The sequence below is a fragment of the Pelobates fuscus genome, chromosome 5 (assembly GCF_036172605.1).
Source record: "Pelobates fuscus isolate aPelFus1 chromosome 5, aPelFus1.pri, whole genome shotgun sequence".
Lineage (NCBI taxonomy): Eukaryota > Metazoa > Chordata > Amphibia > Anura > Pelobatidae > Pelobates > Pelobates fuscus.
The window spans coordinates 318,589,405-318,616,235 of record NC_086321.1 but is presented as its reverse complement, the minus strand read 5'-3'; the positions used below and the strand labels follow the sequence as shown (position 1 = coordinate 318,616,235).

Genomic DNA, 26,831 nt, shown 5'->3' with positions numbered 1-26,831 from the left:
TCAGGCACCGAGTGTAGTGGTGTTGTGGAGACAGGCTCAGGCACCGAGTGTTATGGTGTTATGGAGACAGGCTCAGGCACTGAGTGTAGTGGTGTTGTGGAGACAGGCTCAGGCACCAAGTGTAGTGGTGTTATGGAGACAGGCTCAGGCACTGAGTGTAGTGGTGTTGTGGAGACAGGCTCAGGCACCAAGTGTAGTGGTGTTGTGGAGACAGGCTCAGGCACCGAGTGTTATGGTGTTATGGAGACAGGCTCAGGCACTGAGTGTAGTGGTGTTGTGGAGACAGGCTCAGGCACCAAGTGTAGTGGTGTTGTTTATAAAGGCTCATACACTGAGTTTAGTGGTGTTGTGGAGACAGGCTCAGGCGCCAAATGTAGTGGTGTTGTGGAGACAGGCTCAGGCACTGAGTGTAGTGGTTTTGTGGAGACAGGCTCAGGCACTGAGTGTATTGGTGTTGTGGAGACAGGCTCAGGCACCAAGTGTAGTGGTATTGTGGAGACCGGCTCAGGCACTGAGTGTAGTGGTATTGTGGAGACAGGCTCAGGCACCGAGTGTAGTGGTATTATGGAGAAAGGCTTGGAGACTATGGTAAGGCCTGGTAGAAAGCAGTTGTTGTTGGGGGATTCTATCATAAGAGGTGGGAAGCTGGACAATGGTGGTCTTGTGAGATATCTTCCTCGAGCTACTGCTCACAGAGACAGGAGATGTATTTGTAATATTGTTAAGCGAGCAAAGCAGGAAGGTGAATTGGATGTACTTGTCCATCTAGGGACAAATGACTTGGCTTGCAATGAGGTTTCAGGGGTAAAGGAAGTTTTTTGTGTTTTTGCCAATGATATACGGCAGGTTGCTTCCACACTGTCATTCTCTGAAGTTCTGCCTGTGCATAACACTCAAAACGACAGGCAGATGCATATTAGGGACTTTAACTTGTGGCTTGCTGAATGGTGTCGTTAGCAAGGATTTGGCTTCATTTCTCGTGGTAGCTCTGTTTGGAATGGAAATAAACTGTACAAAAAAAACATTTGCATCTTTCTCAAAAGGGAACAAATGTTCTCAGTGAGCAGTTCAGAGGTTTTGCTAGGATGTATTTAAACTAGGAGGGGGGGGCAAAAGGGTGATAAAACATCAATCCAATTGCCCCCCACAACAAGGACAACTGGTGCCTGCAGCAAATGTGTTGAAAAATGATAAGCTTAGAGTCATGTCTACAAATGCTCACAGTTTAGGGAATAAGATCCATGAACTTGTGGCAATAATGGCAACTGATAATGTAGATTAAGTCTAATGAGAAAAATAGAGAAAACTAGTATACCTAAAAAGATATACAGAAATCCCGTCTCTGAAGAAGTAGGGCTCTTTTCCCTACGAAACGCGTCAGACCACATAGCAGGATACAGATCCAGTCCACCGTTCACCAGCAGATGTTCGTTCACATGCAGAACCCTTGGTCCACCTGGTAACCGCAACCGTCAGATCTGTCCGTCCCCCGGAGTGAGGCTTCTGCCGGGATGCACACTCAGATGCACGCCGTCCTCACCGGCAGTCGGAATTCAGGAGGCATATTTACAAACATCCAATCTGCATCCATCCCGGCAGAATCCGAGAGTTCATAGCACCATCTGGCATTTATAAGACTGGTAACAATACTGTGAACTGTTCCTGATTTATATTTTTATTCAATTCTTATATTTTTAAATTTTGTTTAATAAACTGGTTTTTAAAATTTATATCCAGTTTCTGCATCCGCTTCAGTCTACAGCAATACCTTGTATTGCACTAGCACACAGTTCTATATACTGTGTTGCTGATTTATTACAATTATATATTTTATATCTTTGCCCACACAAAGTATAATACCCAGTGCAAGTATCATTTTTACCCTGCATTATATCAGGGATAGAGATACATACACTGTACATTGATTTGCTGCATATTGATCCAGTTTTTATAATTATTTCTACATCTTCATATCTTATTCATTTTCTACAACTATATATCTAATTTATTTTTATATCTATATATTGTTTGTACAATTTCTTTCATTTTGTTTCTGCTGCACATATGGTTTTTCATTTATATATATATTTTTATCCTCATTTAAAGGCATAGTACTGATTTTTTTTTGATTTTTTTTGATTTTGTATATTTTTATATTTCTATCCTCTATCTGTCCATATATTCCACTATTTATTGTGCCATTACACCATACTAGTTCTACTATCATCTTAGCTATCATCACTAGTTAGCTCCTGGGTCCAACACCATCTTTCAGGGTGTTCCCTTTACTATTCTAATGAGAAAAATGACTGGGACATAGCAATACCAGGGTACTTTTTATATAGAAAAGACAGGGAATGCAAGAAAGGGGGAGGGTGGCCCTGTATGTGAAGGATAGCATAAAATCTAAATGAAAAAATAAATAACAAAGTTTCCCTTTGTCTTTAACCAACAATCAATTGGATCAAAGGCTAGGGAAATAGGTCAGGATGGTGGTACCAGCTCCACCAAATATGGGCTTGGACCCAGATATTATAGATACAGAAAAAGACTATAATTATATTAGACACTGAACAACTATGTATCCTTACGTAAGCAATGATACACTGAAACTTTATTGGCTATATTACAAAAAAAGATACAATAGTATCAGTTCACTCTAAATAATAGTGCTTCTAAACCCTATATTCCTCTGGAAGACTGCCTCAATACAATTAAGTGGCAATTCATAGCATTCTGAATACTTGGACAATGAAATGAAAGACCTTTGAAGGTAATCCACAGAGGGAAAATAAATGATTCCTTCGACCCATTTAAGATGGATAAGCAAGGCAATAGAAGGGACAGTAGAGAGTATCAGACCTTATATTTCAGACTGGGCCCCTTAAAACAGCATTAACACCCAGCACTCCCAAGCAACCAAGTCCTGCTGAATCTTCAGAGCAGAGACTGGGCCCCTTAAAACAGCATTAACACCCAGCACTCCCAAGCAACCAAGTCCTGCTGAATCTTCAGAGCAGAGACTGGGCCCCTTAAAACAGCATTAACACCCAGCACTCCCAAGCAACCAAGTCCTGCTGAATCTTCAGAGCAGAGACTGGGCCCCTTAAAACAGCATTAACACCCAGCACTCCCAAGCAACCAAGTCCTGCTGAATCTTCAGAGCAGAGGTATCATCTCTGGAAGATCTACTCAAGAATACCTGTATTACTGTTTCCTTTAAACTCTTATTTTAAAATTGTGTTCTATTCCATCTTCCTCCCTATACTATCACTACTTAATTGATACCTATATCTCCCATCCCGATCTTCTGTTCTTGTTTTGCTTAAAGCTGCTGTGATCATGTCATTTTATGTTCATTCTTTAAGACTTTTTGTTAATTGTTTGTTTACCTAGTGTTACTACTCACTGATAATCTTGTAAATTTATGTTCATGGTTTATGACTTTCACCTATCTGATCCTTCCTATCTTTTTATCCCAAATGTTATCTCCTTTTAGTTTTTCATCTCTAATTAATTACCTCAATAGCCCCATGTCTCCCCACCCATAATAGTGTGTTTTATTTCTTTTTTTTTTTTCTAACCTCAGACCTTATATTTCAGACTGGGCCCCTTAAAACAGCATTAACACCCAGCACTCCCAAGCAACCAAGTCCTGCTGAATCTTCAGAGCAGAGGTATCATCTCTGGAAGATTGCCCACCCACCCCTCCCCACACCATCCCGCCCCATGGTCGACAACTTACTTATAGATAGTGCACATCAGCTGGTTTCCTTAACACACCAATCAAATCACTAAACCTCTCCTCACCTGAATATATTTAACACACTGCATCCTTACATTGGTTTAATCACTCATTGATATTTGTGTGTTTGTATATATGATCTACAAATCTATATAATACACTTTTTCTAATGTTCTCCCTTCTATTTTTCACTTTAACACTAACTTCTCTCATCACTAAAATATCGCTATCCTTTCACTCACCTATCCCTAGCAACACCATAATTATTACTTCAACCTTACTCCCCTCCCCTCTCTATTCAGCCCATGCACTCTACACATACCTTTCCAGCCTATCTCCACCAACTCCTCACAAATCCTCTACATACATACCCTCCTACAAAACTTTCAAATCCTACTCCCACCTTCACTTCCTTTCTATCCTTCTGCTCCTAGCTGCTGGTGATGTCTCTCCTAACCCCGGCCCCCTCGCAACAAACTCAGCACATACTAACCCAAGGATCCACACTAATCTCATACCCATCTCATGTTCCTCTAAATCCTCCTTCAATACTGCCCTCTGGAACGCACGCTCTGTTTGCAATATAACTAAATCCACTGCTGTCCATGACTTCTTCATCTCTCGTTCTATAGATTTACTAGCCTTAACAGAAACCTGGCTCTCCCCCTCTGACACTGCCACCCCTGCATCTTTGTCCTTCGGTGGTCTCCAACTTACCCACAACCCAAGAAACTCTGAATGTAAAGGTGGTGGTGTTGGGTTTCTCCTCTCCCCTCACTGCTCTTTTAAACCTCTTCCCACCCCCCCTTCTCTCTCTTTCCCATCATTTGAAATACACTCAATTCGCCTTTTCAAACCCTTCTCTGCTAACATTGCTGTTATTTACCGCCCCCCTGGTTCCCCTCTTCTCTTCCTTGACCACTTTGCTGCCTGGCTACCCTATTTCCTCTCTTCTAACATTCCATCCCTAATTCTCGGGGACTTCAATATTCCTATAAACCCACCTTTGACCTCTGCAGCCACCAAACTACTTTCCATCACTTCCTCCCTCGGGCTATCGCAGTGGGCAGATTCTCCCACCCATGTAGCTGGCAATACCCTTGACCTAATCTTCACTTATGCATGTACAGTATCTAATATCTGCAACACTCCATATCCACTCTCTGATCACCACCTCTTATCATTTGCTCTCACATACCCCCTCACCCAAAAACCTCAGCCTAACCCCTCTCAACTCAGGAGGGACCTTAATTCTCTTGATCTCCAACAGTTGTCATCTGACATTGATTCACAACTGCTGTCCATCCCTTCCCTCTCCTGTCCTTCACAGGCCATCTCCATATATAACTCTACTCTTACATCTGCCTTGAACACTGCAGCGCCACTCCAAACAAGCACCTCAAGGAGGACCCGCCCCCAACCATGGCATACTAAATCAACGCGCTACCTGCAAAGATGCTCCCGTTGTGCTGAACGCTCCTGGAGGAAGTCTCGTACACAATCAGACTTTCTCCATTATAGATTCATATTGTGCTCATACAGTGCAGCCCTTGCCCTTGCCAAACAGTCCTATTTTTCCACTCTCATTAGTTCATGTTCCCGCAACCCCAGGCGTCTCTTTCACACCTTTAATTCTCTTCTTCACCCTGCTGTGGCCACCCCCAAAACAAACCTTACTGCTGATAACTTCGCATGTTACTTCACTGACAAGATTGAACAGCTAAGGAAAGAATTCTCCCCTCCTTGCCTTTCTGTTTCTCAATCACACATAGATCATGCCTTTCCTACCCTTCAGACATTCTCCCCAGCTACTGACCAAGAGGTGGCTGCTCTTCTTTGCTCCTCTCGCCCCACCACTTGCCCGCTCGATCCTGTCCCATCTCACCTTATTAGATCTCTCTCCACTTGTCTCGTGCCTTCTTTAACACACATCTTCAACTGCTCGCTCTCCTCTGGCATCGTCCCTGCTGACCTTAAACATGCCACTGTAGTACCTATACTAAAAAAACCATCCCTCGACCCATCCACCCCCTCTAACTACCGTCCCATATCCCTGCTCCCTTTTTCCTCAAAGCTTCTGGAAAGACTTGTCTTTACCCGTGTGTCTCATTTCCTCAATTCCAACTCTCTCCTTGACCCTCTTCAATCTGGCTTCCGCCCTCTCCACTCTACAGAGACTGCCCTTATCAAAGTTACTAACGACCTAATCGCAGCTAAATCCAAAGGCCACTACTCCATACTAATTCTTCTTGACCTCTCAGCGGCCTTTGACACCGTTGATCATGCTCTCCTTCTTCAAACTCTTCAATCGCTTGGTCTCTGTGACTCTGTCCTCTCATGGTTTTCCTCTTATCTCTCCCAACGCTCATTCAGTGTCTCCTTTTCTAATGATACCTCCTCCCCTTGCCCTGTCTCAGTTGGAGTTCCCCAAGGCTCCGTCCTTGGTCCCCTTCTATTTTCTCTTTATACTGCCTCTCTTGGCAAACTTATTACCTCTTTTGGATTTCACTACCACCTGTACGCTGATGACACCCAACTATATCTCTCCTCCCCGGACCTCTCCCCTGCCGTCCTGCAACGTGTCACTGCTTGCCTTTCTTCCATCTCTGACTGGATGTCCTCCCGCTTTCTGAAACTCAATCTCTCAAAAACTGAGCTCCTTGTCTTTCCTCCTCCTAATACTGATCCTCCTCTTTCGCTCTCCCTCCAAGTTTGTGGTACCAACATCAGTCCATCCTTGCAAGCACGCTGTCTTGGCGTCATACTTGACTCTGGTCTCACCTTTGAGCCTCACATCCAGCATGTTGCCAAATCCTGTAGATTCCATCTTAAAAACATAGCCCGCATCCGCCCCTTTCTTGCACCAGATACTACCAAGGAGCTTGTCCATGCTCTAGTAATTTCCCGCATGGATTATTGTAACCCTCTCCTGATTGGTCTCCCCAATAGCCGTACTGCACCCTTACAGTCCGTAATGAATGCTGCTGCTAGATTGATTTTCCTCTCTAGTCGTTTCTCTCACACCTCACCCCTCTGCCAGTCCTTACATTGGCTTCCTGTATGCTATAGGAGTCAATTCAAGGTACTAACTCACACCTATAAAGCACTGAACAACTCTAGCCCCTCTTATATCTCCTCACAGATCCATAGGTATGTCCCTTCTCGGTCTCTCCGTTCTGCCCGTGACCACCTCCTGTCCGTTGTCCGCACTCGTACGGCCAACTCGCGCTTGCAGGACTTCTCACGGGCGGCTCCCTTCCTATGGAATAGCCTGCCTACCACCATCAGACTCTCCCCTAGTCTTGCATCTTTTAAGAAGTGCCTTAAAACCCATCTCTTTAGGAAAGCTTATGGCCTCCAAGACTAACCCTTACCTCACATACCTGTCTCTTTCCCTCTCCTAAAGGGCAGCCCACCTTATTTGATTGTAAATTCCTGTCCTAATGTGTTTTACACCCCACCTCCTATAGAATGTAAGCTCGTTTGAGCAGGGTCCTCTTCAACCTATTGTTCCTGTAAGTTTATTTGTAATTGTCCTATTTATAGTTAAATCCCCCTCTCATAATATTGTAAAGCGCTACGGAATCTGTTGGCGCTATATAAATGGCAATAATAAATAAATAAATAAAATAGTATGCCTTTATATGAGGAGCATAGCTAGGGCTAACTCTCAAGGCGATGTCCCTGTATCGATTGCTCCTGCACTAATCCAACTCCAAATAGAAAGGTTTCATATTAACTAAAGAAAAAAATAATAATAATAAAAAAATAAATGATTCCTTCGACCCATTTAAGATGGATAAGCAAGGCAATAGAAGGGACAGTAGAGAGTATGCCTTAATAATAATAAAAAAAAGTTAACAAGGATTCCCTTTGAGTGCATAGTGACGTGCTCAAGTGAGGTGAAGGGATATCCAACTGAAACCTGAAAAAAATTATTTCTGATTTAGGGGGGATTTAGGGGTGATTATTTCTGATGACTTAAAGGTAGGCAGACAAAGTAACAGAGCAGCAGGAAATGCTAGCAGAATGCTTGGATGTATAGGGAGAGGTATTAGCAGTAGAAAGAGGGAAGTGCTCATGCCATTGTACAGAACACTGGTGAGACCTCACTTGGAGTATTGTACGCAGTACTGGAGACCGTATCTGCAGAAGGATATTGATACTTTGGAGAGAGTTTAGAGAAGGGCTACTAAACTGGTTCATGGATTGCAGATAAAACCTAAAAGGAAAGGTTAAAAGAACTTAACATGTATAGCTTGGAGGAAAGACAAGACTGGGGGATATGATAGAAAAATTTAAATATATAAAGGGAATCAGCACAGCAAAGGAGGAGACTATATTTAAAAGAAGAAAAATTACCACAACAAGAGGTCATAGTCTTAAATTAGAGGGGCAAAGGTTTAAAAATAATTTCAGGAAGTATTAATTTACAGAGAGGGTAGTGGATGCATGGAATAGTATTCCAGCTGAAGTGGTAGAGGTTAACACAGTAAAGGAGTTTAAGCATGCGTGGGATAGACATAAGGCTATCCTAACTATAAGATAAGGCCAGGGACTAATGAAAGTATTTAGAAAATTGAGCAGACTAGATGGGCCGAATGGTTCTTACCTGCTGTCACATTCTATGTTTATATGTGTATAGGTTATTATGGCTTGAGGTTGATACAGCAGGTGTGCTGTTTTTTTTTAAGTATAGATCCACGTAATATTAAAATGTGGGATTTTTAGAAAACATTAAGGTTTAGGGTTGGACTTAGGGCATGGTATAGGACTGGTTTTAAATTTAGAGGATAAGTCAAAATCTGCAGAAGAATCTTTAAAATTTACCCTTGGGCTAGTCACCTAGTTTGCTTACACCCCTGTCAACTTGCTTCAATGCAATCTTCAAACTAATAATTATCCTAGCATAACATCACATATTTTACCAATGTATTTTTTACACTTTGAACTGGTGTACGATTTTACACATTTCTGCCTCTCACCACCAGTAATTGAAGATATAAACTGTTAGATGATTCACAGTTAAAGGATCTACAGAATTAACAATTAACCAAGACTAAAGAATATTGTTATTCAGATAAGACATGGTTCAAAAATACTCATAGAAACTTTGACCACAGTAAGGTATTTATGGCAGAAGAATTGAAATTACTTTGTTGCTAGATTATTTGAATTTGTTTTATTAACACCTTTGTTGCCACAGAAGACCACATTAACAGGGTTATTTACGAAAGTGAGAATTGTCTGGAATTCAATGTGAACTTCAAATTTAAGGCCAAATTAGATAAACTTAATGCGTAGTTGACTTGGAGATCTTTCCCAGTTCGGCTACATTCACCTTAAATTTGGAATCACTTTCTTAAATAACTACCATTAGCTAATTACTGTTGTTCTAATGCCTCTTATAAGTTATATTTATGTTGCTTGATAACACATTGCCAGATCAATTTTCTTTTCTTGTTACCCTGGTGTTTTTAATTGCCATTGTGGTAGGCACTGATGATTCCATTTGTTTATTTTCGCAACAGCCAGCTGTGAATGAAAAAGCAAATCGTCATACAGTTGAGCTAGACTCTTCATCACTCAAACATCAACAAGATTATGAACGTGAACTTGGTGTCCCTGACTCTTCAGTGGTTACTAAACACCAATTTATTAGTACAGAAAGTCAACAAGTGATAAAAAACGAGTCAGTGGACCCACCGGATCTTATGGTATTTGAGACTGAACAAAATGCTTGTGATGTAGAAGTTAATATACTTGCAGACAGATCTGAAGTGAACATCTATCAGCAGAACAATAACATCTTACTTAGTCAGGATACATTTAGCATACCTAAACAAACAACTTCTACAGGTGCCCCAGAGTCAACCATGGACAGAGTTACGAGAAGTCAAATTTTTTCCCTGTCCTCAGCAGGAAGTACATATACCTTACATGAGGAGCCAGATCTTAAAACCAATGTCATCAGTGAACACAGCCAAAGTGCAGAAGGTAAACACAAGAGCACTCCAGATGGAGAAAGAAAGTTAAAGTTGCTGAAGGAGGAAAGCCACTTTGGTATAAGGGCTTATCTCCCTGAGACCAGTCCAACCAAGTTATTTGAAAATGGTGATGATGATGATGTTCAAGCTCGGTCCCACGAGTTTACCCAGGAAAAAGCATGGGAGCTAGAGAAACAGAGGAGAGATATCATAAAGAAACAAGGACAAAGGAAAAGCTTGGACGTGGATGAGATCATCATTCACAGAGATGTAATGGACACCTCAATTTCAGCCACTGACCTCAATGAATTAGACAGTGATCATATGAAAGTGAATGTGGACACAGAGCAAATAAATTTTGAAGCTGCCAGAAAGCAATTTTTGATGCTGGAAAAAAAGCGTAATAGTCTCCCAATTAGTCCTAGACCACAGTCAAAACCCCCCCGCTCTAAATCATTTTATGGAAGTGACTGGAATTCAGAGATGCAAGGGATAGAAGACACCATAACAATACAATCTGAAGTGAGAACACAGTTGAATGAGCCTCCACAAACTCAAGCAGTTAGCTCCAATGAACTGCGAAAACAGTTCTACAGGGAATTGTCAACTGATGACAGAGATGGTGAAACAGAAGATAATTCAAAAGGAGTGACCAAAGCAGAACACTCCCAAGAGATACCAGAGCAAATTCCAAACACCAGCAATGAGACACCCATTGAAAGGGAAATTCGCCTGGCACTTGAAAGAGAGGAAAGTTTACGTAAAGAGAGAGGTATTCAAGGTGTGGGGGAAACCAAAGAGATGGTAGAAATACTCAAAAACCCAGTGCTTTCAAAGTCCTCTGATACTGCTATCCAAAAAAAGAGCAAAGAGAGAACTCGTTCCATAAATTTCCTCCAAAGAGAGATTGAGAAGGATGCTCAACGGGAGGCTGTCCTTAGAAATGAAGGGAAAGTGGCAGGACTTTATGATAAAGGTAACGTCCAAGAGCTAGATGAACGCAGAAAGGTATTTGAGCAGCTAGATGACATTCCTGTTCAACCACAGCTAGGGAACACAAAACGACTCTCTAAAGCAGCAACAATTGATTTAGGAACAAGTGATTTTGCAGGCCAAGCAGATCGTACGCAGACTTCTGAAAACACCAACTGGACTGTCTTGGATGCACCTCAACCCTATAGTGCAAGAATAAACTACAAACCAACACCACTAAATATCTCTAGATACAGAAGGGCGAGTGCGGATAATATTCTAGATTTTAACCCACCTACTCATGCTTCATCAGGAGTGGATATTTCAGCAGAAACACAGATTCTGAAAAGGGAGAATTTCCACATTCAGCCCTGGAAATTCCGACAACACGGGGATGAAGAGAAAGTGCAGAGCCCAAAATGGACAGAGAAAACTCAAGATAATGCAAACCCTGAAGAGATATACAAAACTACACGCCTGAGACCTGTATCAAGTGTGATAGAGAAAGAAATTCAGCAAACATTAGAGAGGGACCTTGAGCTAAAGGAGCAAAGGAGGAAAAGTGAAGTACCGTATGGTATCACATCTACAGATGGTCAGATCACCACCCCAGTCAATGGGCACAACCAATATGGAAAAACAGTGTTAAGTTCAGGTAGGCAGTGTTTGCTACTGCAAGTCTATATTGTTAATTTCTATATAAAAAGCTTTGTGTATAAATAGCAACTTAATCAAATATCACCTTGTGATCTACTTGTAATATTAAGTAGTGCTTGAAGAATGAAAATCTCATGACTTCTATTAAAATTGTCAAATGATTTAATCAAATTTCTCAAAACACAGCAGTATAATTACACTACTGCTAAATAATTATGTTGATATTAAGGTGGCATGGGATATCGGCAAGATGTATTGTTGCATTTTTAGAATTTTAAGCTTTACATGTAGATATCAATATAATTTTGTGATTAAAAAAACCTATATATTTGATTTGATTTTTTAAAACAACCCAATTTCAATGGAAAAACAAACCTGATTTTAAGAAGGATTTCATTATTAATTAAATTTTTTTTTCATCCTCTGATTTATTTATTTATTCTCTTTCATTTGTAGGTGGCTCAAACAGATGGAATTCCTCCAGTCAAGGTTCTGCATCTTTTGTCTCACCTATACAAATGTTTAGGCCAAGGAAAACTCCCAAGTTTGTTGTTTCTGAGTCAGATTTTGACAGATTCAAGAGATACGGGGATGTAAGTGCTTTGCCCGACAATACAGTGCAGCTATTGCAGCTATACAGCTGAAATAATTAATTTTACAGCAGAATATTAATACTTTATTAGTATTTGAATAATTTAATGTAAATAAATTGTTTATATGCCACCTTTCTTCTCAGCTACGATTTCAAGTATTTAGGGACCAGATACGTTTTAACATGCATATGTATTTTCTTCTGGTGAATTGTGTCTGGGTGCTAATACTTTTAAAGCATCTCTGTCACCTTCTGGGGTCTTTGCATATTTTGCAAAGACTGCAATGATGACATTAAGGTGTGCAGTGGCCCAGGTATGCAGCAGAGGTCCCCCGCAGGAGCCACCATCTTCAAGCTTCAGCTCCTGGTCCTTTATCCACCAGGAGCCCATGTCAATGCTGTACTCTCACACATGCGTAAGAGTACAACACTGAGGTCTATGGAGGATCCCATAATACTACGGAAACTGCCAAAGATATTGTCTCGCAATATTATATTATATATACTGATATTTTAGAGACATTTGGGGGAAGTGACAAAACTTGACTGTGTGTCAAGTTTTCTCAACTTTAGAATTCTCTGATATATGATATCTTTTGATTGTGGGAGAGTTTCAATGAAATTCCAACACAATATTTAAGTGTGTTTCAGAAAAGCTTTGTCTTTATGAAATGCCTCTGTTTTCTGCTTTTTATGTTGTTGTTTTATTGTGGAGGAGAGTTGCTTTGAAAACCAACAATTATTCTACATGGTCTTCCCTGCTTCAATGCAGGGAATCAGGGAAGATCGGAGTGATTAACTGTTGGCTTTCAAACACTACCTGACCCAAGGTGCATGTATACGGCTGAAAGATTCTGTAGTATACTAAAGGTAAGGATGATTTGTTTTGTAATTTTTTTCTCATTTTGTTTACATATACTTCATTTAAAAAAAAAAAAGAAATTTCCTTTCAAAACTTTATGAAATAATTATTATATTCAAAATAGTTTGGAAGTGAAAGTTGTCTTTTAACACTTTGGCATTATCAATATTAACTGTGTCCAACATGGATGAAATTGATTGGCTAAGCGTGAGTTGATGTATTGCTTAGAGTGTCACTTTAATCAATCCGCCTGCAGGCTACTTCATGTATTGGGCCAAAACAGTAGGAAAGATCTGGAAAGACACGGCTGAGATAATGTTCTTTCAAAAGCTAAAATCGCCCTCCTCTGAGACAGTCTATATTTTAAATTACTTAAATAAGTCATTTAATCATAGTGGTAATGAGTTAAACAAATTTCCAACTTATACCAGCCATTACTTGCTAAAATAGCTATCGCCAACGTAAGTAGGGACAGCATCCCAATTGTAAAATGTCACCATTAGTAACAGGGATTTACCAGCAGATGTTATTGTTAACCATTTCCACAGAGTATAATGGAACCACATGGTTACCAACCTTGTTATTACATTTTACTGCAGGTGAACCTACAAAATGAAGTTAACTATTAAACACTCCCTCCATCATATAGAGAGACAGTCAGTGCGCACATACACAGGGAAAACACACATACACATACACTCACTTACTTAATGGACAAGTCTTCTAAGCCAACCAATCACGGTGATTTGACTGACATTCAAAACTTGAGAAGGCCAAAAATGCTCAGTCAATGTGGAGTTTTCAATGAGATCATATGGATGATTTTTGTTTAATTTTAAAGAGCAGATTTTATTTATTTTTTATTTTTTTTAAACTGTTTTAGCAGCCTATGATGCATGGTCATGTAACCTTTTTTTAGGGGCAAATAAAGATTATTACCCAAAGAAAACTTCATATTTTTATTGTAAAAATATTTATTTTTCACAGGATTTTTTACATTAGTTTAGACTTATTGGGCCCCTCACTATTATGAGTGTGAGAGGATAGGCAAGGACATATTTGTGAGAGGGGCTGTCTAGTGCTTGGGCACTCATAGCTTTCCAGGTGGATAGACAAGGGGGAGAGATGTCCACTTAGTTTTGCCTTGGAAACTATGCATTTATTTATCCACCTTAAACAGGCAATAAAGGGGCCCAGGGCTCTGGGCATCATCTGAGTTGCACTATATGAGCTCAGAAGACTGGGTAACCTCTTGACCCCATTATCGGAGCAGTTATAGGGACCATTTCCAATGAAAGAAGGGACCACTTGTTATTGGAATCAAAGGACACCTCATTATTTTTTAATCATTATTTTTGTTTTGTGCCTGTAATGCCACAGCTGAAAGCATCATATTGCAATGCTCTCTGCCGTGACACGGAAACAGATGTTATGGGTTTGTGTTGCAATAGTAATTGATTATTACATGCCCTTTGTTTTTAATTTTGTGATTGCTACCAGTTGCTGTACACATAAAAGTGCTAGGCCATTAAAGTAACATTTCAAGTGCTGTAGTGTTTATGATGCCAAGAGAGCAATGGTTCCCCTCCATTTTGAGGAGTCAGACATTTTAGAACAGTATTGGCCAGAACTGTTTTAACTGGAAGCACTCTGTCTGACCAAAGCCCGGCAGTTCTCAGAAGATTTAATGGATTTACCTAAGAAGGTGTGCTGTAGTGATTTTATTGCTTTGAGTGTTTCTTTAAAAAATAACATTGGGGGGCGGAGCTTGACCAGCGAGCAGAGAAGACGTGCTCTGCAACAGCTCCTGGAAAAACCAGCACGATAAAATCAAATAACTCGGGATAAAGTTCGCTCACCCACCTGTAAGTGGGCTCACTGGACCGGGGTGGCCGACCCGAACCCTAAGATGCCAAATCCGATGTCTGGGACAACCGGGTACCGCATCAGCGGATTGAGGCCTACCGAGGGAGGAGGCGGAGAAAGGCGGCCGCCTTCCCGCCAGACGCACACATCCAAAAGTAAGCTGGGAACACTACCTTCCCCCCCCTATGGACCGGTGGGGGACATCCCGGTCCCCGCCAGTCGGAGAACCCAGCACCCGGCACTCTCCGAACAAGCCTGCGGCCTCCACAAGCAGTACGGGGGCAGGGGACTCCAAAATGGCGGACACGCGCACCTCAACCCTGCGACTCAGACTCGAGCCTGCATGGTCGGACACTACTTCCCAATCCCTGCCGGTAGAGTTGACCCCCACACGACTAAAGGGAAAGACACAGCCTGTGACGAACCGCATGCTCCACCAACCGCCCAAGAACACAGAGGAGCTCTACGACAAGCTATATGCCAATCTGTGGACTAAACTTTCGGCCCGAAGACAGGCCTTCAAGATGGCGATAAAAGAAGTGGCGGCATGGATCCGCCCGGCAACCCGGCGCCACATAGGCGGGACTCCCTGTCGCACCCCCAAAGCTGCCCCTAGACGGAGCAGAAAACGGAGACCTACACGGAGGGAAATAACACCACAGTTTGTGGGCACCAATACTCACATCCCCCTGCCTCAGAATGGGACTAACCAACAAGCACAACCTGCTTATCCCTCAGCGGCTCCAAAGACTCTTCTCAAGCAAGGCGCTACCTCACGCGGGAGAAGCGGACGGAGGGGAAAGAAAGCATGCCCTGATGGACGAGAGGTCCTACCATTGAAACCCCCACAACTGGACTTATTGCTGACACATTACCCGCACGCCCTTGATGACTGCTTGCCACAAACCGGCATGGGCTGAACGAGACTGGTGTGAGGACACATAACCCTCTTTAAGTCTCACTTCATGTCTAAAATGTTTAAATGTTGAAATGTTTTGCTCCCCAGTATAGTCTCAATCGTAACCCACATTAGCTACTGACAATACCCTGGCACTAGAGAGGGGAATGGGGAGTAGTCAAATACATTTTATTATCATGTTTTACCCTTCATGTCTAGCCAGCCAGTTACCGTTATAAATTCTATAGCTTACACATGAAGAACTAGCCTATATTCCCTGGCTACCCAATTTAATCTTATTGTACTTTTACCCAGTGTAGCGCAATTAACCCAGCAGCCTGTATCACAACAGACAACCGATTTACTAACACTGTTTCATGCGCGCACGTAAGCCTCATGTTGCCCTATAAAATTGTGCTGCACTATAAAAAAGTGCAATACACCTAGAATCATATGCACGACTAGTTGTGGTGAGCGCACACTTAGCCTAGCATGATTTACTGCAATGATTATATATTGTGCAAACTCCAAAGAAGCAAAGTGTTACTATATCTGAAGCATGTATGGTTCGTATAATTATTTTATGTTTGACTAGCTTATGACACAACATAAAAACCCACTATCTGGAAAGTTACAAGCGATGTTATTTTGTGTTATGTACTAAAATGCCTAAGCAACGTGAATATATACTGTTCATAACCTTATTTACCTAAACAATGTGCTAGATCCACTGTATACCCCTATGTTTACATTGTTTACCACGCGCTAGGGGACTGCCTTTGGGGTACCTCACAAGCGACTGTTATAATTATATGCACAACTAAAATAAAGAATTAAAAAAAAAAATAAAATAACATTATCTAATAATTGCTGGCTGTAGTTAATTGTACAAACATATTTAGTGACAAGGTTAAAAGCAAGGTTAATCTCCTGCTGCCTTAAAGAAACACTCAAAGTGTCCTAACAGCCACTTACCCCCTACGTAAGTAGTCAAACTGTTTGCTATTGGTTTGACAACATATGTGTGGTTTGCAAAGTGCCTCCTCCACTTGAAGCCAGAAGCTTTCTGCTCTGAGCTACCCCAGCAGTGCTCAGCTGTGCTATCTGGCAGACACTGGCGGTGCCATTTTGCTCTTGCAACCATAACCACTATTGTGTGCTGAAGTGGTTATGGTACTTGGAGTGTTCTTTTGAATAAGATCCTTTACCTGTCTTGCTGGTGATTTTGCAGAGTGTACAGATGCCTATTTTATGTGCATTATTAATGTTGGTAGCTTTTTTGTTACCATTTGTTTTGTGTTGGTTAAATCAAAATGTGAGCTTTGTGGATGACAGACATGTTATGCAAATCTCTTTGTGTCACTGCACACTGTACTGCAGGGTGTGGTTTATTGTCTGAGATCTCCATTCTGACGACGGATAGTTCTTAATGCTTTTAATTTTTTTTTCATCAGTATGCCGGTATTGATTCAAGTGACGATGTTAACACAGAGGTAAGGAAGAAAACTTATTTTTTCCTATAATGTCTAAATTTCCCTTCTAAAGGGAAACTCAGTTTTAAAGCATATAATTAATATCTGTAAAAATGCATTTGCTAAAATTTAGAAAATTTGAATTTTACAAAGTCAAATCAAAAACCGAGCTAACTATTTTCTAAATCTGCTATTTTGTAAGGCCACAGTAACTGGACTGAAAGTATATAACTGACTTAGAGAGTTTTTCTATTTCAGATAGCGTGACCTTTAACCCCTTAAGTACACATGACATGTGTGACATGTCATGATTCCCTTTTATTCCAGAAGTTTGGTCCTTAAGGGGTTAAGAGACACTCCAGACACCTCAAGTACTTTAGTTTGTGAGATGTGTGTCCTATTTTTTTCATTTTACATAAAATGCAAATTTCAATAGAAATTGGCACTTTTTATAAATTAACTTTGTTACACCCCCCTGGCTTTCAATCAAACAACCGGTCCTGTTACTTCCTGGTTTGTTTAACTCAGTGGAACTAAACTTAAAAGGCAGGTAATTGCTCTGTGAACCTGCCTTGCAATGTCTTCTTATTGAGCTGCATTGGGAAGTCTCTGATTGGACAGCCACAGAGAGTCTAGGCTGGGGAAGAAGGGAGATTTTGCAAAAGCTGCAGACAAGAGTTCTGCAGCTTTTGCGAGCTGTTTTTAGATATACCCCCAATGCATAAAAAATGAATAAATAAATGCATACATGTTTTTATTGATGTTGTACTAAACAGTGGGGGTTGTATTTATCAGTTAAGTCTCCCTTTACATTTGAACTTCTCTTTGAATAATCACTTTAGTCAAATAAGTCAGTAATGGTTTTTAGTAATCAACCCTGTCTTAGATGCAGTATGCATTGTAAAACGGCTTGTGGACTCTTTGTGGCCTTTGCAACGATGCCACAAAGAACAAATTAAGTAGATATAACATTTAACTTTATTTAAATTCTCACTTTTATGAATAACCTTGACAATGTTTGACCTGCAGATTTCCATAGTCTCTTCAGAGCTTTAAAATGCATAGTTCTGTGCCCTTGTCTGCTATGTAACCCTCACATTACTGGGAGGTCACGCAGCCTCAGTGCTCTCTCTAGAGCAGAAAAAAATGGATTTCCCACCAGCCATTGTCACAGTGACTGCCTTGTGGGTGTTCGAATCGGAAAAAGGAAGGGAGACTTAATTTCTATTCACCAAAGGACATCATTGACTATAGAGATTAATAACCGAGTAGCAGTACAGTGTCCCAACAGAAAATGTCAAGCAATGGGATCAGCCCTAATAGGCCACTCTAAAGAAACAAATCAGCTACATCTTCATGTAGTGGTTATGGTGCACATACTTTGTCCCTTTTGTTTAATAATGAAAAACATTACAGAGACACTGCATTTTGTAATTTAAGTTTTTTGTTGATAAAGAAGCAATAAAACAATACAACAATTACTTTGTAAAATTAGATATAAAAAAAAAACTTATTACAAAATGACAGAAAATTACATTTTGCAAAGAACATGCTTCTTTTGGCTGTAAGACTAACAGACTTTGGAGGTACTTCCTCTTTATGACTTCCAAAAATCAACACAGCAGAGTCCCTTTAAGTGAGGTGAAGGTATAAAACCAAAACACTGAGTGCCATTTTCACTTGCGTATAGCAATAAACCAATAAACATAGCAGCCGTGCATCTTTAATTTTTTTTTGTCGAAAATTACATTCTCTGACAGAGGAACATTTGTTGACAGCATTTGGATCTGATTAATTTACATTCGTATAGGCATATGTGTTGTATCTTGTTGGACCATGGAATTGAAAGACTCATCTGTAGAGCTTCTATCAGTCATCAAGTGGGCTTTTGTTTAACATTTCTACTTTTATAACGTGTCTGAAGAGAAAACACAAAGACTGACCTTCTTGTTCTGTCCCTCAGATTGTGGAGTCTACACGAGTGAATCGACACAAGAACACAATGGCTTTGCGCTGGGAAGCAGGAATTTATGCCAACAATCCAAGTGATTAGATCCTGGAGTCTGGACACAAATGAGTTACTTCTGCACAATGCATGTTAAACACTGAGACATTTCATATATGTTTTACTTATTGATCTTATCCGATGAAGGGACAAATATTTTTCTGAACTCAAGTTGTTTAAGGTCTTCGCTTTTCAATTGTAGGCCTTAAAGGGGAATGGCCCTAGGATGTGTCTGCTTTTGTATGGGTGTGTATGAGACTTCTTCAACTCTTATTTCTGTTGAAGACTAGTTGAAAACGAAAAAAACAAAACTATTTTCTAATTGTTGAGATTGGCTTTGACTAATTCTCCTGAACTGTTAAACTACATTAGATTAAATGAATAATTCTTACTGAGATTTTTAATCATTCAAAATCTTTAAAACTGCCTCAAAACTGCTGATTTAATTTTTAAACAAATAGATTCCTTCTCATTGATGAGACTGCCAATGATACCATTGATTTGATAAACTATTGTTCTAGGTTTGTGGCTTACTGACCTGTACCTTCACTAGTAGGGTCATTTACTTAAGTGAGAATTTAAAATGAATTTCAAATTTAAGGCCAAAGTAGCCAAACTGGAAACATAGCAAAGTTTAAGACATTTTCTTGTTCGACTATTTTGATCTTAAACTTGAAATGTACTTTCAATTCACTTTGGATTCTCAAGTTAATGAACTAAGCTGTTAAATTTACACTTACCTGTCTGAGTTAAAGGAAAACTGCCATAATTTTTATTACTATTTAAAATAAAAGATTAAATGTATTATTATAGCTTCTGTGTGTATTATTTTTTATTATAAGAAAATACTTATTTTCAATGGGTCCCATGGCTTAGCATTGCTCTGTGGGGACCACCATGTTAAGCCCTCATTGGTCAGAATCATGGCTTATCTCACCAAAGAGCTGCTGTGTTCACAAATCCTTATATCCTAACTAAATGGCAAATATCTAAAAAAAAAAAAAAAAAAATGGACTCTGGTACAATTTCAGACCAATAACAGTTTTTTTTTTTACTAAAGTGAGAATTCAAAGTGAATGTTAAATTTAAGGTAAAAAAAATACAAACTGGAAAAATTATGTAAGCCAGCTATACTTTAGTTCACCTACATTGGCCTTCAATTTGAAATTCACTTTAATTCTCTTTGAGTTCTCACTTAAATGACCCTATAAATCATAAATGGTCTTAGCATAAAAGTTTTTCGTCTCACCATTGAGTCTCACCAGTGAGTCTAAAGATGGCCTCCCCCACAATATTCAAGAGTAACTCTGGAGATGCACCAAAAAGAGTTAACATACATATTTATTCCAAAGTACACAGCGTGGCTCCATAATATCTAATATTTTATTTTCAGAAATAATAAAAATGTTGACCGTTTTCCTTTAAGCACCTCCTTCAGATGTTTAGAGCAGTCACATCTATACAGTCACATAGGAAACTAAGCAATGGTCAGAGCTGACACAACATGTGCTTCCTACTCCTAAGAAAGTCTAGGAGGTAAATACTTATATCATTGGTGTTAATTTCGTAGAGAAAACATTACTATGAAAGTTATTTACTAAAGTGAGAATTGTCAGGAATTAAAAATGAATTTCAAAGTTAAGGCCCCAATAGTGGAATTGGAAAATTCTCCAAGCCAGCTCTGCTATTATGGCCTTAAATTTGAAATTCACTCTGAATTCTCTTTTCTCATGTTTGTGAATAGCCCTGCATGACTAGATAGGACAAGTAGTATACGTTAAAGTTAATGTGATTTGGGTGTTTATTTCTTCCCATGTTTAAGAATACAGTGAGGTTTATAGCAACAATAAGCATGCAGGGCCACTAGCCCTGGATTATGTGTTGACTAGGAGACTTTCATGAAAAGGTTAATTTTTGTATGTTAATGGTTTGCGTATGAATAATATGTTTTAATTAATGAATGTTTATTTAACTATCATGTAGTGGAGTGTTGACTGAGTGCATCAAAAATGATACAGAATAAGTAGTGTTGTGGACTTATACCCAGTTGTGAAAAAATGGAGGGAAGCTGGCTTCACTCCACACTCTTAATATTCTAGCCACGCCTCTCCTGAGTACTCAGATACCAATAAATGAAATTTAAGATTTGTCAATTTTATTTTAGTCATCAAAGTCATGTGTTTTTGCATTGTTAATGCAGATAAAATAATAGCCTTAAGATAATCAAGTTAGCAAGTAAACACCTTGCAGCACTCTGGGTTATAGAAGTACAGTAAACCAGGTTAGAGGGATAATTTGAGCAAGCGCCTTAACCACTACTTACCACTGTTGTGCGTATGGTGCCAATAATGTCCTGGTGCCCTCACAGGTTATGTAGTAAAACTACTTGAGCATGGTTTGACAACATACCTAGGATCCGCCAGTTGATGGCCTCCTCTTCTCTTCCTCCAAGGAGCTTCCATTAGCTCTCCTGCAGTTTAGGACCCACTCATTGACTGAGCGCTCTCATCCAATGAGCTAAGCCATGTACCAATAAGCTTACCTCAGTACAAGAGCTTCTGGGGAGGCCTGGCGGGGCCTGGTAATTTATCAAACCACTATAATCTCTTTCTTCAAACGTGCTATGCTATTGGGCGAAGGTCTTAAATACATTAGGTGGAATAAATGAGTAAAACTCCTTTCTCTATTCAATGTTAATTGAGGGTTACTGAAAGTCACCAGATTGTTGTATTAAAGAAATATATGTGAAGCTTTTTACAGAGTGGATAAAGCCACATTTGTGTTGTAAATTTGTTTGAAAAGTACCAGGTGAAGTGTATTTCAGAAGATCGTTGTTAGCAGATAGATTATTTGCGAGCATCCTGTCTTGCAAATTCGATTGATGTCTAAAATGTTTTGCTTATGCCAGAGTTCTCTATGGGACATCCTGGAGATATCCTTCTACTGAGTGGAGAGTCTTGAAAGTGCAAAGGATCTATTGAAAGGTCTTTGCTAGTCTAGTAAGTGGGTGGCTAGGTCCTCATTAACTCTAAACAGTAAAGTTCTTAGATTTTTGCATATTGGCCAGGGGAGTGTCTCAGACAAAAGTACTTATGTGATATGACCTTAAAGACATGGTACTGTGGGACCATGGGTGGGTGATGCATACCGGTTTCAGAAATACATGATAGAAAAAATCCACATGAATAATATAAGTGAATGGAGTTTTATTCCATCGGAGAACAATTAACACAAAGAGTACCTTGGAAGGACAGGGATTGCAGTGTGATGGTCCTTTCTGATTTTACATTTGAAGTGTGAAGTTCTAAGTAAAATGCCATACTGAGAGTGAATAATTAACAAGTATATGATGAAGAATAGATGAGGAAACACAGATTGAGTGGGTAAATCTTTTTTCTTGATGCCAGATTTTTAAAAAGGCACATTTCTTATAGTCATTGTTTTGTGGGTGGGCTATTTTCAGATTTGTGTTGAATGCTTATTAGTTGTTTTAGCTTGTTTTTTGATAAGTGTTAATATTTTGAGTGATATCCTCAGATAGCTACCAGGCTCGTAGATGAAATATCTTAGTTTTAGGTTAGTTTAGATGTTCCTTAGAGAGTGAAAAATACTGGGTCACATTTCATGTATTTGTGGATATTTTGATTATATGACATTGCTTGTTGAGCGTTGACGTTATAGCATAGTGAAGGTGCTGTGATTAGATATGTTCAATAGATATGTATTAATGCATGTTCAATAGATGTGTAAACAGCCATTTCCTGTGTAGCTTCCATCAAAATTGAAGAAAGCCATGCCGTTCAATAATTGAGTACTGGTATGGGGAATGGTAAATGAGGTGCCTATAAGGTCCACAATGTATAAACACATCTCCTTACCAAAGGGTCTTCTCCTAGGTATGAGACGAGTGGGTGAAGTTCTATGTTAGTGGATTGCACTGTCATACAAGTTACAATGTTGTTAGGGGAAGTTGTAGATTATTGAGTGACTTTTATTGCAGCTGTAAATTCTATGTTTAGCAGGAATATGCCTTCTCTATACAATTAAAAAAGTTGCAATGGAAATGGCAAGTTTTATATGTTTGAAGCAACACAGTAATGTTGCAGTTTTCACAATAACAATGGAGAAGTTTAGAACAATGCCACCAACAGAGGAGGTTAGAGTAAGCATGAGAGTTTTAGGGGAAGTTTGATTGGGGGCTTCAAAGTTCACTTAAGCGCCATAACCTCTGTAATGATTCAGTTGCAAATCAATTTCAAGGGATTTACCAAAATTAAAGGTCTCATATACTGCTATCGAAGAACTTTTGCATTAGCTCTTGATTTCCAAATTAATTTGCGGTAGCAATATCAGTTTTATCTAAATCTGGGCAACAGGGCCGCCATCAGGGGGTGACAACCATGACGGTTGTCACGGGCCCGGCGGCCCTGGGGGGCCCGGACTGCTCTGGCAGTCCTGGGCCCCACTTTCCCTCCCTGCACACATAGATAGCGAATATCGCTATCTATGTGTGCAGCCGCGGGCCCCCGGCTCCCTGTTACCGCAGAGGGGGCCCAGGCAGCACACAGCTTCTCCTCTCTTGTAATAACTCTCGCGAGACCCGGTTGCCATGGCAACGCTCCGCGGGTCTCGCGAGAGTCATTGGAACAGAGGAGAGAAGAGAAGCTGTGTGCTGCCTGGGCCCCCTCTGCGGTAAAGGGGAGCCGGGGGCCCCCCCACCGGACCACCAGGGATCATGGAATCTCCCCCCTCCCTGGACAAGGTAAGCAGGGAGGGGGGAGAAACATGTAATTAGATTTTTTTTTTTAAAAAAAATGATGTAAAAAATTTCCCCCCGTCCTCTGAGTCCCACCGGGTGGCCCATGCACTTAGGGCCACCCGGAGGGCTTGTATCAGCAGGGGCCCGGTCGGGCGCTCTTTCCCCCCACGACCGGGCCCCTTGCTTTCCGGCAGCCGGCTGGGAGGGAGTGAGGATGGGGGATCCTCACTCCCATCATCCTCAGGCACCACACTGGAACCCCATAGAATCCACCCTCCAGCAAAAGGTAGGAAACTGGAGGGTGGGTTTAAAAATGTACATTTTACATGTGTTTGTCTGTGTGTCAATATATCTGTCTGTGTGTCTGTATATGTCTGTTTGTCTGTGTGTCAGTATGTCTGTTTGTCTGTGTGTCAGTATGTCTGTTTGTCTGTGTGTCAATATATCTGTGTGTGTCAGTAGGTCTGTCTGTGTGTCAAAATATTTGTGTGTGTGTCAGTATGTCTGTGTGTGTGTCAGTATGTCTGTGTGTGTGTCAGTATGTCTGTCAGTGCATGTGCATGCATGTGTCAGTCTCTGTATGTGTCTGTGTGTGTCAGTATATGTGCCTGGATGTGTGTCAGTATTTCTCAGTGTATATGGGTGTCAGTGTGTCTGTCAGTGTGTGTGTGTGTGTGTGTGTCAGTATGTCTGTCAGTGCATGTGCATGCATGTGTCAGTCTCTGTATGTGTCTGTGTGTGTCAGTATATGTGCCTGGATGTGTGTCAGTATTTCTCAGTGTATATGGGTGTCAGTGTGTGTGTGTGTGTGTGTCAGTATGTCTGTCAGTGCATGTGCATGCATGTGTCAGTCTCTGTATGTGTCTGTGTGTGTCAGTATATGTGCCTGGATGTGTGTCAGTATTTCTCAGTGTATATGGGTGTCAGTGTGTCTGTCAGTGTGTGTGTGTGTGTGTGTGTCAGTATGTCTGTCAGTGCATGTGCATGCATGTGTCAGTCTCTGTATGTGTCTGTGTGTGTGTCAGTATATGTGCCTGGATGTGTGTCAGTATTTCTCAGTGTATATGGGTGTCAGTGTGTCTGTGTGTGTGTGTGTGTGTGTCAGTATCTCGGTCAGTGTATGTGCCTGTGTGTGGGTGTCAGTATTTCTGTCAGTGTATGTGTGTCAGTATGTTGATCAGTGTGTGTGTCAGTATGTCTGTATATAAGCCTGTGTGTGTCTGTCAGTACGTCTACCAGTGTATGTGTCTGTGTGTGTCAATATATGTACCTGTGTGTCAGTATGTCTGTCAGTGTATGTGCCTGCTTATCTGTATGTAGTCAGTGTATGTATCTGTGTATCTGCTTGTGTGTCAGAGTATGTACCTGTGCATCTGAGCCGCAGCTTTATATACAAATACACCCCTCCATTCAAACTTCAACACTACATACAAGCACACTCCTACATTCAAAAACAAACACTACACATAAATGCACACTTTCATTCAAACTCCAGTACCACATACAAACACATTAACACAAACATACTTCATACAAACACATGCTTACATTCAAACACACAAAACAGTGCTAAATACAACCCTGCAAGCATGGGAAATTGGTAGAGCCCCACCTGTCAAAGCATTGTTAGAGTTGCACGACAGATGGGGTTCTACCTTTAGTCCAATCTTGCAATTGGGTGTCCCAATAAAATTCATTCTATTTAATGCCGCCACTGCATTGGGATGGATGCCGTGATTGCATACCAGGGAGTGAGGGGCGACGGCGGCAGGGCCCAGGGGGCCCAAGCAAGCGGGTCCAGTCGTTATTAAAGACGGCCCTGCACACACACACTGCATACACTAACACAACACACTCTGCATACACTGACACAACACACTCTGCATACACTGACACAAGACACACTCTGCAAACACTGACACAACACACACTGCATACACTAATACAATACACACACACACTGCATTCACTAATACAACATGCACTCTGCATACACTACACACTAACACACTCACTGCATCCACTATACTGACACACTCTGCATTCACTACACTAACACACACTCTGCATCCGCTACACACTAACACACTCTCTGCATTCACTACACATTAACACTCTGCATTCACTACACTAACACACACTCTGCATCCGCTACACATTAACACACACTCTGCATCCGCTACACATTAACACACACTGCATTCACTACAAATGTACACACACTACATTCATTACACTGACACACTCTGCATTCACTACACCCTAACACACACTCTGCATTTATTACACCCTAACACACACTCTGTACACACACTACATCCACCATAAATTGAAACACTCTGCATTCACTGTACACAGACGCTGCGTCTAATACACACACTACATCCACTACAGACACTGCATCCACTAAACACATTTCATATAGTACATACAAACACTACATCCACTACACAAACACACACTACATCCACTACTCAAACACACTCTATGTTCACTATACACACTGCATCCGCTACACAAACACACACTCTGCATTCACTGCACAAACAGTATCTAATACACACAAACACTACATCCATTACACACATTCTAATTTACTTCCACCATACACACCACATTCAGTCCTGCATCATTGTCAGCGAACTAGGTAGGGCGTGGGCGGGCCCGGGAGGGAGGGGGGGGGGGGCCCAGACCTTGTGCTTTGTCAGGGGCCCCAAAATTTCTGATGGCAGCCCTGCTGGGCAACATTCATTGGCTGAAAGCATTAACGGATATAATCGTCCAGTGAATGTTGTACAAATATGGATGGAATTGTTATTTCCAATGTAAATGTGAGGGCCAGGTCACGGTCATGCCTGGGAAAATCATTTTATGCCAAACCACTTGAGAATGGTTTGACACAAAAACGGGAACGGTGCTAGGGCCATGCAGACACAATAACCATTGTAGTGTTTACCATTGTCATAATTACGCTTATAGTACTACTTTAAATTCAGTGGGGTCATTAACAGTGTTT

At 40.7% G+C, this 26,831-nt stretch overlaps 1 protein-coding gene across 2 annotated transcripts in view; it reads left to right on the top strand.

Annotated features, from left to right (window-relative positions):
• MISP (mitotic spindle positioning) overlaps positions 1–23,286 on the top strand; it is a 63,883-nt gene extending 40,597 nt beyond the window's left edge. For both annotated transcript variants that reach the window (XM_063455575.1, XM_063455576.1), the window contains 4 exons: positions 9,277–11,359; positions 11,818–11,954; positions 17,034–17,072; positions 19,015–23,286. In XM_063455575.1, coding sequence (XP_063311645.1) covers positions 9,277–11,359; positions 11,818–11,954; positions 17,034–17,072; positions 19,015–19,104 — 2,349 coding nt within the window. In that variant the 3' untranslated portion in view covers positions 19,105–23,286. The remainder of the gene's footprint in view (positions 1–9,276; positions 11,360–11,817; positions 11,955–17,033; positions 17,073–19,014) is intronic.
• The last annotated feature ends 3,545 nt before the right edge of the window (positions 23,287–26,831 follow it).